Genomic DNA, 12641 nt, shown 5'->3' on the forward strand with positions numbered 1-12641 from the left:
TAATTTTACAAATATATCGATTCTCAATCCCAAATTGGTAAGAATTACTGGTTTCAATTTAATTTTTTTTTCTTCATAGTTTAACATTTTACTAATAAAGTTGTTGCATCTAATCTTATAAATGTTGCTCTTGCCATTGACATGCAACCAGCTCGACAACTTCGAACTAAAAATGGTGAAGCAAAGCTCCAAGAACTAATTCTCATTTACCAAAAGTAATATCTAATAATTGATTTCTTGGTTTATATCTCTTTATATTATTCATTATAGGTTAAATTCAATTTTCAAGTAGCTTTTGTTTAGTAACAATCCAACTTACAAAAGAAAAACAAAACACATTCTCATTTTATGCATTTCTCCTATGTAATATACAAAAACAATTAAAAAAAAAAAAAAAAGGCTTAGATCTAACTACTATAGATAGGTTTATATGTTACAACCTCCAACCTATATCTTTAACAATGTGGGATCATTTTGTGGATAATGAATCGGCGGTCATTTCAAATATCATAAAGAGCAACCACATCATTGTTGGGGCAAGATTGAAAGTTGTATCCCATAATGGTATGATTTATTATAAAATAATATGATTTTCATCATGATCAATCTATCTAATAGAACATCTCTATTTATCATAGGCATGTCTCTTTCAACAAGAACATCTAGCTCATTCATGATCAACCTCAACATCTTAGAAGCAGCTACACTACGAGACTGGTAAAAATATATCACTTTATGATTTAACATCTCCTTACTTTTCAACTCTACTTTTCAACATACTTTATATCTTTATGACTAACAAATCATTTTTTTGCTTTACATAGGGCTCTTGCAAATCAAAACATGTTGGAAGAAATAGTTAATGATAAATTCTATCTCAAACCTTCATCAAGCTTAATGACACAGCCCACAAAAACCGTTAAACAAATTGTTGCAGTACTAGAATTAGCTAAAACAGTAAGACATGTTTTAGTTTATCAATTACTCCTATCATAATACAAAATAAGTAAAAAAATTATTGTACAAACTCATATATGATTAGCTTACTACATTTACATTCTCAACAAACAAAATTCATCAAGATTATAAACTCTTACAAATAATTTGTGCAGCAATACAGCTTTTGGGTCAAAGCAAAAATCGTTATTCGTGACTTACGACAAGCTTTCTGGTATATGGCTTGTAACAAGTGTACAAAAGGTACAGGTATGGAGTACAATGAGGCATTGTTTTGTCTAAACTACAAAGAACCAGATTCTCTTGCACAACCTCGGTACGTGCATTCTAATTTTATGTCACATTTTTCCAACTTAAAGTATGAAATATCAAGTTTAATACTTTTTCAAATTAGCTTGTCTAAACTTCTCTTATATTTCATTCATTCATTGTTTTATTTTAGATCTCAAGTGGGCATAGAATTACAGGATACAACTGGATCATTGGTGGCATCTTTATTTGGAGATGTTGCAGAAAAGTTCATGGCATGCTCAGCAACAAAACTAATGTTGGAAACCACTCAGGTATATATATATTTCTTACTCAATTCCATTAGTATAAGTAATTTGTATGCCTTATTGTAGTAAGAAGAAAACTAATACAAATGCTTTAAAAAACAAACCAAATCCTATCAGAAACAATTTTAAGGATATTCCAAAATAAAATATGCATATGTTAACTTATTTTATTTGCAATGTTGATGCCTATATGCTTTCCTTTTATATTTTCCTTTATTCAGCTTCATTGCCTTGTACTTCCTCCTGATTGAACTATAATATAAACAAAATAATATTTGGACAAGCATCACTTTTTTCGTAACAAATAGAAAGTTTAGTTTTATTCTTCTTTCTGTTATTAGTCTGGATAATATAGCTAGCAGCTTCAACCATCTGTTTCTTCATAGTTAATTTCCTTGAGTTTGATTACTTTGCTACCTCAACTATACTACATCATTTTTCAATTAGACAACTTTAAATCCATCTATGTGCAAGTATAGCTAAACCATTTTTCTCCTATTTACATGTTGTTACTTATTCTATAAGTTAAAAAGAATAAAACCATATTCTCATTTCTTTGTTTTCCTTTATTTTTTATTTTTTAATTCATTGATCTATTTTCTCTCTCTCTCTCTCTCTTTTGTTTTTTTTTTTTTTTTCAAAAATAGGATGGCATCACAAATATAGAAAGCATTGCAATGCTTTCTTTCGAGAAGCAATTTATGGTCCTACTTCGACCTTCAATACTTGATGCACGTGGAGGACCACACTATAGGTTCAATATCACTACTATTCAATAACCACCAAATGAAGATGAATCAGCTTCCACAATCTAACAAATTGTGGCTTAATGTCTCTTTTGTCTTTATTGAAACAACTTTTGCTATTAACTAATGGCACAAAAAGAAAACAAACAATTACACTATTATTCTAGAGTGTTTTTGTTTGTATTCTTGTAGTAGAAAGTCTAAACCAAAAACTATGCTCTCTTTTTGTGTGAGAACCTATCTATAATTTCCTTGTTTTGCACATGTATCTACTCATTTACCTAATATTATCATCTTAGTTAACTTGATTGTATCAAGAGCTATTTGCTTATTGAATAATCTGCATGACACCAAGAATTAAGGCACGTGCACTCCCACTAGTAATATATAAAGAGAACAAAAAAAATTATTTTGTCATTATATTTTATTTACGCTCCTGTGAGAATGAATTCCTGGATCTGCCACTATGCCCAAACTCGTCTCCCCAAGCTAAAAAATGAGGAATATGGCATATTAATTGCTATTATCTACTATTTCCCGTCATTGTTCGCTCTTTACTTCCGCGGCATATTAAGCCATGCAAGCATACATATATACATGCATCCATTCATGCATGCATTCACTCATGCATGCATCCATACATATACCAATGCACTCATGTTTTAACCTCGTACTACTCAAATAGTGCACAGATATGCCTACCTACCAAATCACCATCTTTGGATTGTGTACGAGGTATCTTCTTGGGCCTTCTGGCACTAAACACACAAACTCTACTCCCGACTTCACCCAAAGGTCATGCCCAAAGGCCAAAGGGCACTCTGCCTGGAGGTCCAATCTTCCAAAAGCCAAAGGGCCTTGTGAAAAAGCTATCCAGACTTAATTCCCATTGGGCTACTATCGTGACCCAAGGGAATGACGGACTACTGGAATGGGCCTCAGACAACATAATTCCCAAAGGGAATGACAGACTACTGAAGTGAGCTTTAGACATCAATTAATTTACATTGGGCCACTACCATGACCCAAAGGAATGGCGAACTATGAAGAATCCTAAAGCACAAGGCCCACAAATGAAAGATCTATTAACACTCCATGGCTCCGGTCCAACAACATGTGAAATCTGACAGTTGCTCAACAAAAACAGCATAAACGTAACTAACACTTTAGTTCAACAAATGAAAGAGTTTTGAGAGTTTTACCATGATTCTTCTGCTAAACAAACTCAATCTAAAAGATACAGTCAACCTTTATAATAGCATCTTCAAAAGGTGGTTACAGTGAAGATTGACATCAAAACAGACCCCATATTTACCACAACACCGAAGACATAGTGAAATCTCTATTACTCTCAACTTGTTATTATCATTACTCAATTATTCAATCTCATCTCTCTACAATTTCAAACTTAAGCTCGGAGGTGGAATGGTCGTCACACCCTTCACTTCACAGCCTTCCATCATGGATCCCTCCTCTATTCTTAGCAGGGAATATATATATATATATATCTTGATAAGTCAATTGAGACCCCATCACATATATATATATATATATATATGATAGGCTGGAGCCCATCTAAGACCCAACCTTTGGCTCTACATGTTTTCGATTTTGTCTCTCTTCCTAAATTTCACTTCAACTCGACACAACTCTTATGCTAATTTCATGCCATGTAAGTAAAATGGCCTTTGCATAAAACTCAATTAAACCCCTCTATCTCTCTCTCTCTCTCTCTCTCTCTCTCTCTCTCTCTCTATATATATATATATATATATATATGAGATTCTATTTATGGTTTTTTAAGTAATGTATTAATACATATAATTCTTGATTCTATGTATGAGTTTTTACTTAATATACTAAAGGTTTCCGATTTTAACTTTCTTAAAAAAAATAATAATATAAAAAAAATAAAAACCACCTTATATGGTTTTTTCTATATATTTTTTGATAAGTAACGATGTATTAAAGAGCGCAGGGGTTTCTATATATATATATATATATATAGCTTTGTAAGTAATGTATTAATACATATAACTCTTGATTCTATTTATGAGTTTTTAACTAAACGTATTAATATATATTAAAGGACCAGTTCAATTTAAAGGTTAAATTCACTTTACCTCCTGAAGTTTAAGAGGTTTTTCAATTTGAACCACAATGTTTCAAAAATTTTCAATTTAGACCCTCCATTACTAATTTCCATCTAATTGGACGGAAATCATCCCACGTGCATCTCACGTGGGATTTTGATGCTCTCTATTCCAATTTTGTCCTCATTAAAATCTATGAAATTACATAATTACTCTTAACTTCATAGGTTTTAATGAGGGTAATTATGTAATTTCATAGGTTTTAATGAGGGTAAAATTGAAATAGAAGGCATCAAAATCCCACGTGGAATGATTTTCATCCAATTAGAAGAAAATTAGTAACGGTGAGTCTAAATTGAAAATTTTTGAAACATTAAGATAGTATATTGCCAATTTTTAAACATTGAGGTTCAAATTGAAAACTCCTAAAACTTCATGGAAGTAAAGTGAATTTTCCCCTCAATTTAATTTAAGACCGGTTCACCGTTCACTTACTAAAAAATATGAGTACACGCCACATATTGCAATTTTAAAACTTTTAATAAGGGGTTTCGGCTATAATAATAATAATAATAATTCAGGGTGTTTATAACTTTAAACTTGATATCAATTCTTTTCTCGTAAAACTCAAAACAATATAATTGAATCATGTTATTGGCAAGTCAACCATATGGGAGGGTGAATTTATGGCGTACTATATAAACAAAAAGGATGCCCAATAGATGAAACACAAAACTCACTCTAACAAAAATGTGGGCATGTTGCTGGTGTGGGCTTCAACCACACAGCTGACATAGAAAAAGCACTGAATTTCAATATCATATCAACAGTATACATGTTACAATTGGTTTAGATTCTATAAATCCAAGTCATATATTTGATCCAGTACAACCCAAACTCACCTCTTCAACAAATTGGACTATGATATAATCAGCAAAAGAAGGGGGGAAAAATTAAAAGAAAGAAAGAGTAAGAGGAATTCTATCTAAATTTTCAAAATACCTATGCCCTATATGATCACAGATATGAATCACTTAAAAAGGTTGAAGGAATTCATCTTCTACCCTTAAATATGCCCTCAAACCCAGCCATTCTTCTTCCTACTTGCTACACCCACAAAAAAAAAAAAAAAAAAAGACAATAATATTACAATGTACAGCCTTTATAAACAATGATACGAAATCAGGGCAGCTCCATCATCACTTGCATTTTACAAGACGCAAAAGGTCATGTTGGTTTTCTGTCATTGTTTCTTCCTATTGCTGCACCCAAAGAAAATAAATAGATTATTTTCAACTTTTTCTTCGTTTTATTTTTTTCTACTGATACTATTAAATTTTATATTGGTAGAGGATATTGAAAACTTACAGCTAAAGCTAATCTTAAGAAACTTTCACTCTAACGTATCAAACTATGGCAATTGCATACATATCAAATGGAAAAATGAAATGGACCAACAACTCATCCTTCCAATCATGGACAGAAGCAAAAATGACAACTACACATCCCCCCCCCCTCAACGTTAAGCTACTATTCACAGAAAGCTGGACTGTATTATGACTTGCTCTCAATGCCAACCTGGCCAATGTTTTGAACAACTCAATTCACAGGCCAACCAGATGACAACAGAAGCAATAAAAGAATGATATATACTGATTCGATTTTTTTTTCCTGCACAAAACAAAATAAGAAAACATATTGAAAGATCCAATTAATAGTCTAGCATGCATCTAGCAAATAGTCATTCTAAACAATGTATAATTTGAGTCTAACTTAATTATTCAACCCATCACTAAAAGCGTAAGGTACCCTTAAATACAGGAAATATGTAAGAGGAAACCCCCTAACTAGAAAGAGCAAAAAGAACAAGAATGTATACTATTTTAAGATTCCACTGTGTAACTATGTCGATGGTGCCCTCTCGCACTGGACCATATGAATGACCATAGAAGAGGCTACCTCTCACTCATTGAAAGAAATAAATGTTGAATTAGAAAGGGTTACCCGTGTAAAACAAAAAATCTCTGCTAGAAATGACTTCCACATAAACAGAGCAAAAGTTCAAAATGAAGTTTTTCTTTTTCTTTTTTGACGAGTAAGAATCCCATCTTATTAAAAAAGTTCAAAATGAAGTTGACTTCCACATATAGAGAACACAAGTATGAAAAGAAATGCGAGTACAATTTGAAGGTAAAGTGAAGAAGTACTTACGCTAAGTGCCAAGGCTATCTATGGGGCAGAAGCTCCTTCTCTATTGGCTCAAATTCTTTAAGATTGTCAACTACATTTTGAACTTTCTTGGATAGCTGCTCACTATGCTCTTCAACCATTTTCATAAATGCATTTAGCTGTTCTTGATACGTTGCACATAACCGTTTCTTATTCCGCAGTTCTGTAGTTAATTCCTGGATTTTTTTATCCTTTTCATCCTACAATAGTAATGCAAAAATCAATTGATTAATATCATAATTGATAATCAATACCATCACTATTTTAGGTAAAGCACCCACGCAATAGGATCATTTCATTGTCCAACTAAGGTGATATTCTACAAGATCGTCACTGACTGAACTTGAACCAGTATCTAGATAACCCATACGTACATGTGTGCATACAAGTGATATGTATTTTTTGAAATAGATAATACTAAAACAGAGAAAAGCACAATAATGCTTGTACACATATGTAAACATGTAAGAAATGCCAAATGGTAAAAAGAAAACCTAAACAAGGGATAACAAGCAGCTTGTCCATGATGCCAAAAAAGAAATTCATGGGAAATAAAGGGATGATAGAACATGTTAACACGTCCCAAACGTAGAAGTTCCTGCCATCTAGTCAAACAGTTTAAATATCGAATCAAGAAGCTAGGTATATTTAAAACAAAATGTTAGTTGAAATAATTACAAAAGATGTGCATAAGTTTGAGAGATATCAAATATCCTTTATACTACAATTATGTTAAAGATACAAATGAGCTGTTTATACACAACATTTTTCCCAATTTTTATATGTGAAACCAGGGTATCACTATCAATTGAAGTATCAAAACCAGGGTATCAGTATCAAACCAGGGTGTGTTGCTGGTCCAACACTATGACACCATGAAATGTGTAAAGCAGTGAAGTAGATTTTCTTAGAATTAGAAGCATCCTAAACTCAGTTTGGCATGATTCTCTGCTTTGACACTTCTTTTGGTTCTTGAGAATTACAGTACTGGCCAAGTCTCGGGAAGATGTCTACAGTTGCAACAATGCCTCCGAAAAGCAAAGGCTTCCCTTTTCGCCATCTTTATTTGATCATTTCAATGGAGGACAGCCTAAAGCTTCTTTCAGAAAGAGCTATATTGGACAGACAGCTCTGACACCTAATCTCAGATGGACAGATTCTCAGATGCTAGAACATGATGCAAGATCTTATTCTTTCAGCACTAAGATGGGTTTGCTCATAGAATTTGATGTTTTGATAGCAGCTTAAAACAGAGAAAACATGTAAAAAAATTTAAAATAAAAAGTTAACAGCTTTAAGGAAGAGGAGTAACCAAATAAACTTCCACCATATCTTAAAAAGTAGGTGCGAATATGAGCTCCAATCCAAGAATCACAACCCCACTTATACAGTGCAACTATTGCCAAAGGCCCCAAGACAATTTGGAGCAAATGTTTCAGAACTACATAATTTTATATTTATTTTTTGATAAGTAATGAAACTACATAATTTAATAAAGTTCAACTGAAATATTTAAGAGATTCTAATACTTGAACTACCAGAAGGTCCAGAACCCTCAAATACAGCACTTTAGCTCTTGCAAGGATCCTTGAACACCCTAGTCTTAGATAAGAAGATTAATACTTCTAATTTGATTTCTATTGAAATGGCCAAGCCCAATGAGCTGAATTACCTTAAAAACGACCATCAGCATTAGTTTGATGTAGTTCCTGAAGGAAAATTTCCAAGGCAACCATTGATCCTATGAGCAAAAAAGCAATTCATCACATACCTAACAACTAAAGTTTCTCTTCTACTCTTCAAATATTATTGTAGACATTTTAGCCAAACGACACAATGGAATTGCACTTGTTCCAGAAACCCAATTTGATGATCCTCTGTGACCTTAATGAACTACCCAAGTGCTTGATTAATAAAAAAACCCAGCAAAATATAACCCATACTAATAGTTACAGGATATCAAAAGGCTTCATAAAAGACAGAGGTAGTCTCACAGATAGCTAGTTGGGTTGCCTGAACATAATATCATTGTCAATGCCCCTTGAGGAAGCACGACCTTAAAAATCACTATGGCTCCCAACCAACCAATATCTCCCGGAAACTTCCTGAACCAGTATTCTAACTGTGTTCAAAGACTAACATATCTAGCACTGCAATACTTACTCTGCTTGCAATGAATCACTCTATTCATGCATAAGGCTCATAACAGAACAGGCAGTCTGAGGATAAATAGTGTGTGGATGAAATTTCAAATTAATCTTAAAGTCAAAACCTTTAGAAACACTTTTTTTAATAAGTAATTCAATTCTATTAAAAACGCAAAGGGACTAAGGAAAATTAGAAATGGGCAAGCTATTGAATGTTGCTATCCATGTGTAGAGGGATTGGAACATGTTTTTCAGCTCTAGCATTGCAGTCTCTCAATCTTCAAAAAAATTATGTCCTACGAGTTTAATTTTTCTAATATTTCAAAAACAAAACTCATTAAAATAACTGAAGGGACAAAACCCAGTTTGGTTTGTCAAATTACACACTTAAAGAGGCCAATCCAGTGGACTCTTCCAAAGAAGTAGGTTAACATCCTTTAAGGTTTAGTTTCTACCAGAAAAATTCTTAATAGTCCATGGATAATTCCTTTAGTTTCATTCACTTTTCCCTTATCTACAAAACCTGCAAGCCTAAAAAAGGAAAAAAAAGGAACTTAAAACATTAAGCAAAACAACTGCCCAAAATGGACAGCTTCCAATAACTCCCACTAGAAGTTCTGTAAAGCTAGTGAATTTTGGTATGGAAAACACCAGTTAAAAAACCACAATTTCTATATCTACAATCATTAGAAGTTTTGATGTTCAAGACTGGTTAAGGGATTATTCAAGCTTCCATTCGCCAGGCTTGGGCAGATAGTTTTTAGTAATTCATGGGTACTCAAAAGTACTAAAGTAATTGCCAGAAGCAAACTCTACTTGATAGAATTTCTTCTCTCTTTGTAGCCTATTTAAGCGATGGTGTCCATTTACAGAAAAGATTTATCTATGTTTTGTTTCAATACTTCATAAATTGAAACATTTGTTAGCGATTTATGCAACAAACACGTTATGCGCAACATACTATCTGTAAAATAGAAAGCCAGTTATTTTGGGTTTTAATTCCTGGCGCTACATATTTAGGCCAGAGCTTATAATTACTTTTGTCTATTTTTATTGGGTTAGAGGGTAATGGCAATTGGCAGAGTAGGTAATACATTTACAAAGCTACAGAAAGGACCATCTATCTTGTTTTGGTGAAAATCCAAGTTATACTAAATGAGCCCCACTTTATTTGGCACTTCTTCAATTATTTAATGTTCCAAATAAACTCCACAAAAAAAATCCATATCTTTTCCATTTGAATAGACTCTTTGCCTTCTATATGTATGTAAGACCCCTTTCTATATCCAAGGCCTAATCTACTGCACTGCTATTTAATGTTCTCAATTCTTCTTTAAAAAGTATAACATAATAGATATATTGTGTAGTTAACAATTGTATCAGCCAAATAAAGAATATGAACTAGAGAATTAAGGTAACAAAACATAGATACTTATTTATTATGTAGATGGATAAGTAAATAAACCCAACAGGAACAGATACAGATTTATGAGCAGGTAATGTAGTGAAAAGAAAAGAAAATATTGCAGCAGATAATTGTATAAGAATAAGAAAACTCACCATCGTTTGACGGGCTTCACGTGGGGACACCACAAGTGGATGATTATGATCCTTTACAAATTTAGTTATCACCCATTTTCCAGACTTATCATATTTTACATGAATCATTGCCTTACAACCTTCCCTAGTGCTTGCCCGTGGCTTCCTAACTGGCCCAAACTTACCGCGAATGCTAACACAGTGCCCCTCCTTATTACATCCAAGCCGGCGGGCAAGAATCTTCCCATCTCTTTCAGAGCGACGGCAAGACATCACACGCATGACAAATCCTACCTGTCGTGCATACTCATCATAGAATATCTTGGCAGCATCTTCAGATTCAAATTCCATGCCCTCATACGGTTCTACAACCATTTCAGTTTCACATACAACCAACTCCGCTCCAGCAGAACTCTCCACTGCTCTGGCCCCCTCATCTGAATCCACTGCCACACAACATTATTTGCCATTATCTTCCAAACCCATACAAGAATTTCATCATCTTATAAAATAAGCTAAGTCATTCAAGGTCATAATAAAAGCAATAGCATTCTAGTTCCTCGCCAAGGGAATGAAGGAGACTAAGAATGGCAACAGCTGAGGTTTTGAATTGTATGCTTTTGTTTATTGGGTGCCAAAAAAGAAAAAAAGAACTCAACTTCATTCTAAACCAAGTAGCCGTATAAGGAGTAATTGGTGTTTTCTTTCCTTCAGAGCAACCAACCAGAGCATATAAAAGATTTAATTCCATCTATCTTTTTTCCTTTTCCAGCATAGGAATCGATGTTTACCTCTTAGTTAGTTTATCAAACATTTGGCGAGTACAAACAAAAATACATACAAACAAATTTCAAAGATCAAGGCAAACAAGTATTATAGCCAATTAACCAATCTTGGTAGACTTTACACATCAAATGCCACATAAAAGTAATATTCAAGCAACAAGTACAACTGCGATTTAGCACATTTGGCACTCCATAACCAGTAGCCAGCTAACACTAGAAAATGGGCATAAAGTATCAAACCAATTACTACTGCAACACATCCCAACAGCCCAAACAAGCGAAACCCATTAAATTTAAAGCTTTTCATGATCTAAATTCACAGCTTTTAGCAATGAACTCGAGTGACTTCAGAGACAGGTAGACCACGAAAACGGTAAAAGAAACTAAGGGGTTGGATACGAGGAAGAGAAAGAGGTGAAGGGTATTGTAGCAATCGTGAAGAAGAAGAGTCGCTTACTTGAATACGGGTGTGAGCGACGATGATCTTGGCGCTTGTGATGGGGGCCAGAGAGATTTGGCTCCTAAAATGCAACTTTGGAGAAGTTTCAAAACGCTGGGCGAAAGTGTTTGGGGGGACTTCGGGCTTTTGTTAGTAGGTTGCAAGGGAAATCAACTGTGGAAGCGTGGATATCCATTCCCGTGTAGCCACATGGCAAAACTATTCTTCCTTAAACCATCTTCTTTTATGTGTAGTTGAGAAAACAGATGGGCAAACAATCCTTGCATAACGATGATGTAAGAATAAGGTTGCTTAGAAAAAAAAAAAAAAAAGAATAAGGTTGTGTACTGATGAAAGTTTTATTAGATGTTTAACAAAATAATCAATTTTCTTTAACTGATGGAATATATATATATATATATATATATATTTGTGTGTGTGCGTGCCGGTGACCACCTTCATCCAGATCTGTGCTGTGGCTTTGGGTGGATTCGGTAGCACTAGCTCTTTTGTTTCATTGCATTAAGTTTGGTTTTTTTTTTTTTTTTTCATAAAATCTGTTGTTTTCATGTTTATTGTATTTAGTTGTTGTAGCTGATGTGTCACTTTCTTACAAGATGCTGTAAAATATGACTTTTACACCCCATTTTGATTAAAGTTACTCATCCTAATTGCAGTTATTCTCTCTCTCTCTCTATATTTATATTACCAATAATCAATCTCTTATAAGAACCACCTATGGCTTGGTCTAGGAGCACTTGGATTGTCTAGTTGGAACTAGATTTCAAGTTCGAATCTTGCAATGGAAAGTGTTTGAAGTTATTGACTTGTCCATTGGCTTAGGTGTCATTATAGTTATCAGTGGAGTTGGTATTAAGCATTGGCTCAATTTGTCTTGAGGGAGCATTTGCGGTTCTTACTATTTAGGCTCATTTTAAGCGAAGCCTAGCGGGCAATAGCCACTCTAATCGCTCTCTCTGCCTTTTCAAATAGAACAAAATAAAAATAATCTCTTATAAGAGAAGTGCTTAGATATATCATTCTCATGAAGAGTAAATGTAAAAACCGCTATCCCACAACTTTCCAACTATATTGATTTGGCATTATTAATTCACATTTAGATCAAGTTTTATTAAAAAAAAATAATGG

General features: G+C 33.6%; 1 protein-coding gene across 2 annotated transcripts; it reads right to left on the reverse strand.

The window, feature by feature from the left end:
• Positions 1–5108: 5108 nt before the first annotated feature.
• LOC132162728 (protein FAR1-RELATED SEQUENCE 5) lies at positions 5109–11687 on the reverse strand. Of its 2 annotated transcripts, XM_059572953.1 has the most exons (5): positions 11511–11687; positions 10290–10714; positions 8255–8323; positions 6565–6782; positions 5109–5615 (listed from the first exon to the last, which is right to left on the reverse strand). In XM_059572953.1, coding segments are annotated over exons 1-4 (699 nt in total). In that variant the 5' UTR covers positions 11512–11687; the 3' UTR covers positions 5109–5615; positions 6565–6578. The 2 variants fall into 2 exon arrangements, with proteins under 2 accessions (XP_059428936.1, XP_059428945.1); XM_059572962.1 differs by lacking the exon at positions 8255–8323 and having other exon boundaries at positions 11511–11682.
• Between the last annotated feature and the right edge of the window lie 954 nt (positions 11688–12641).

The sequence above is a fragment of the Corylus avellana genome, chromosome ca1 (assembly GCF_901000735.1).
Source record: "Corylus avellana chromosome ca1, CavTom2PMs-1.0".
NCBI lineage: Eukaryota > Viridiplantae > Streptophyta > Magnoliopsida > Fagales > Betulaceae > Corylus > Corylus avellana.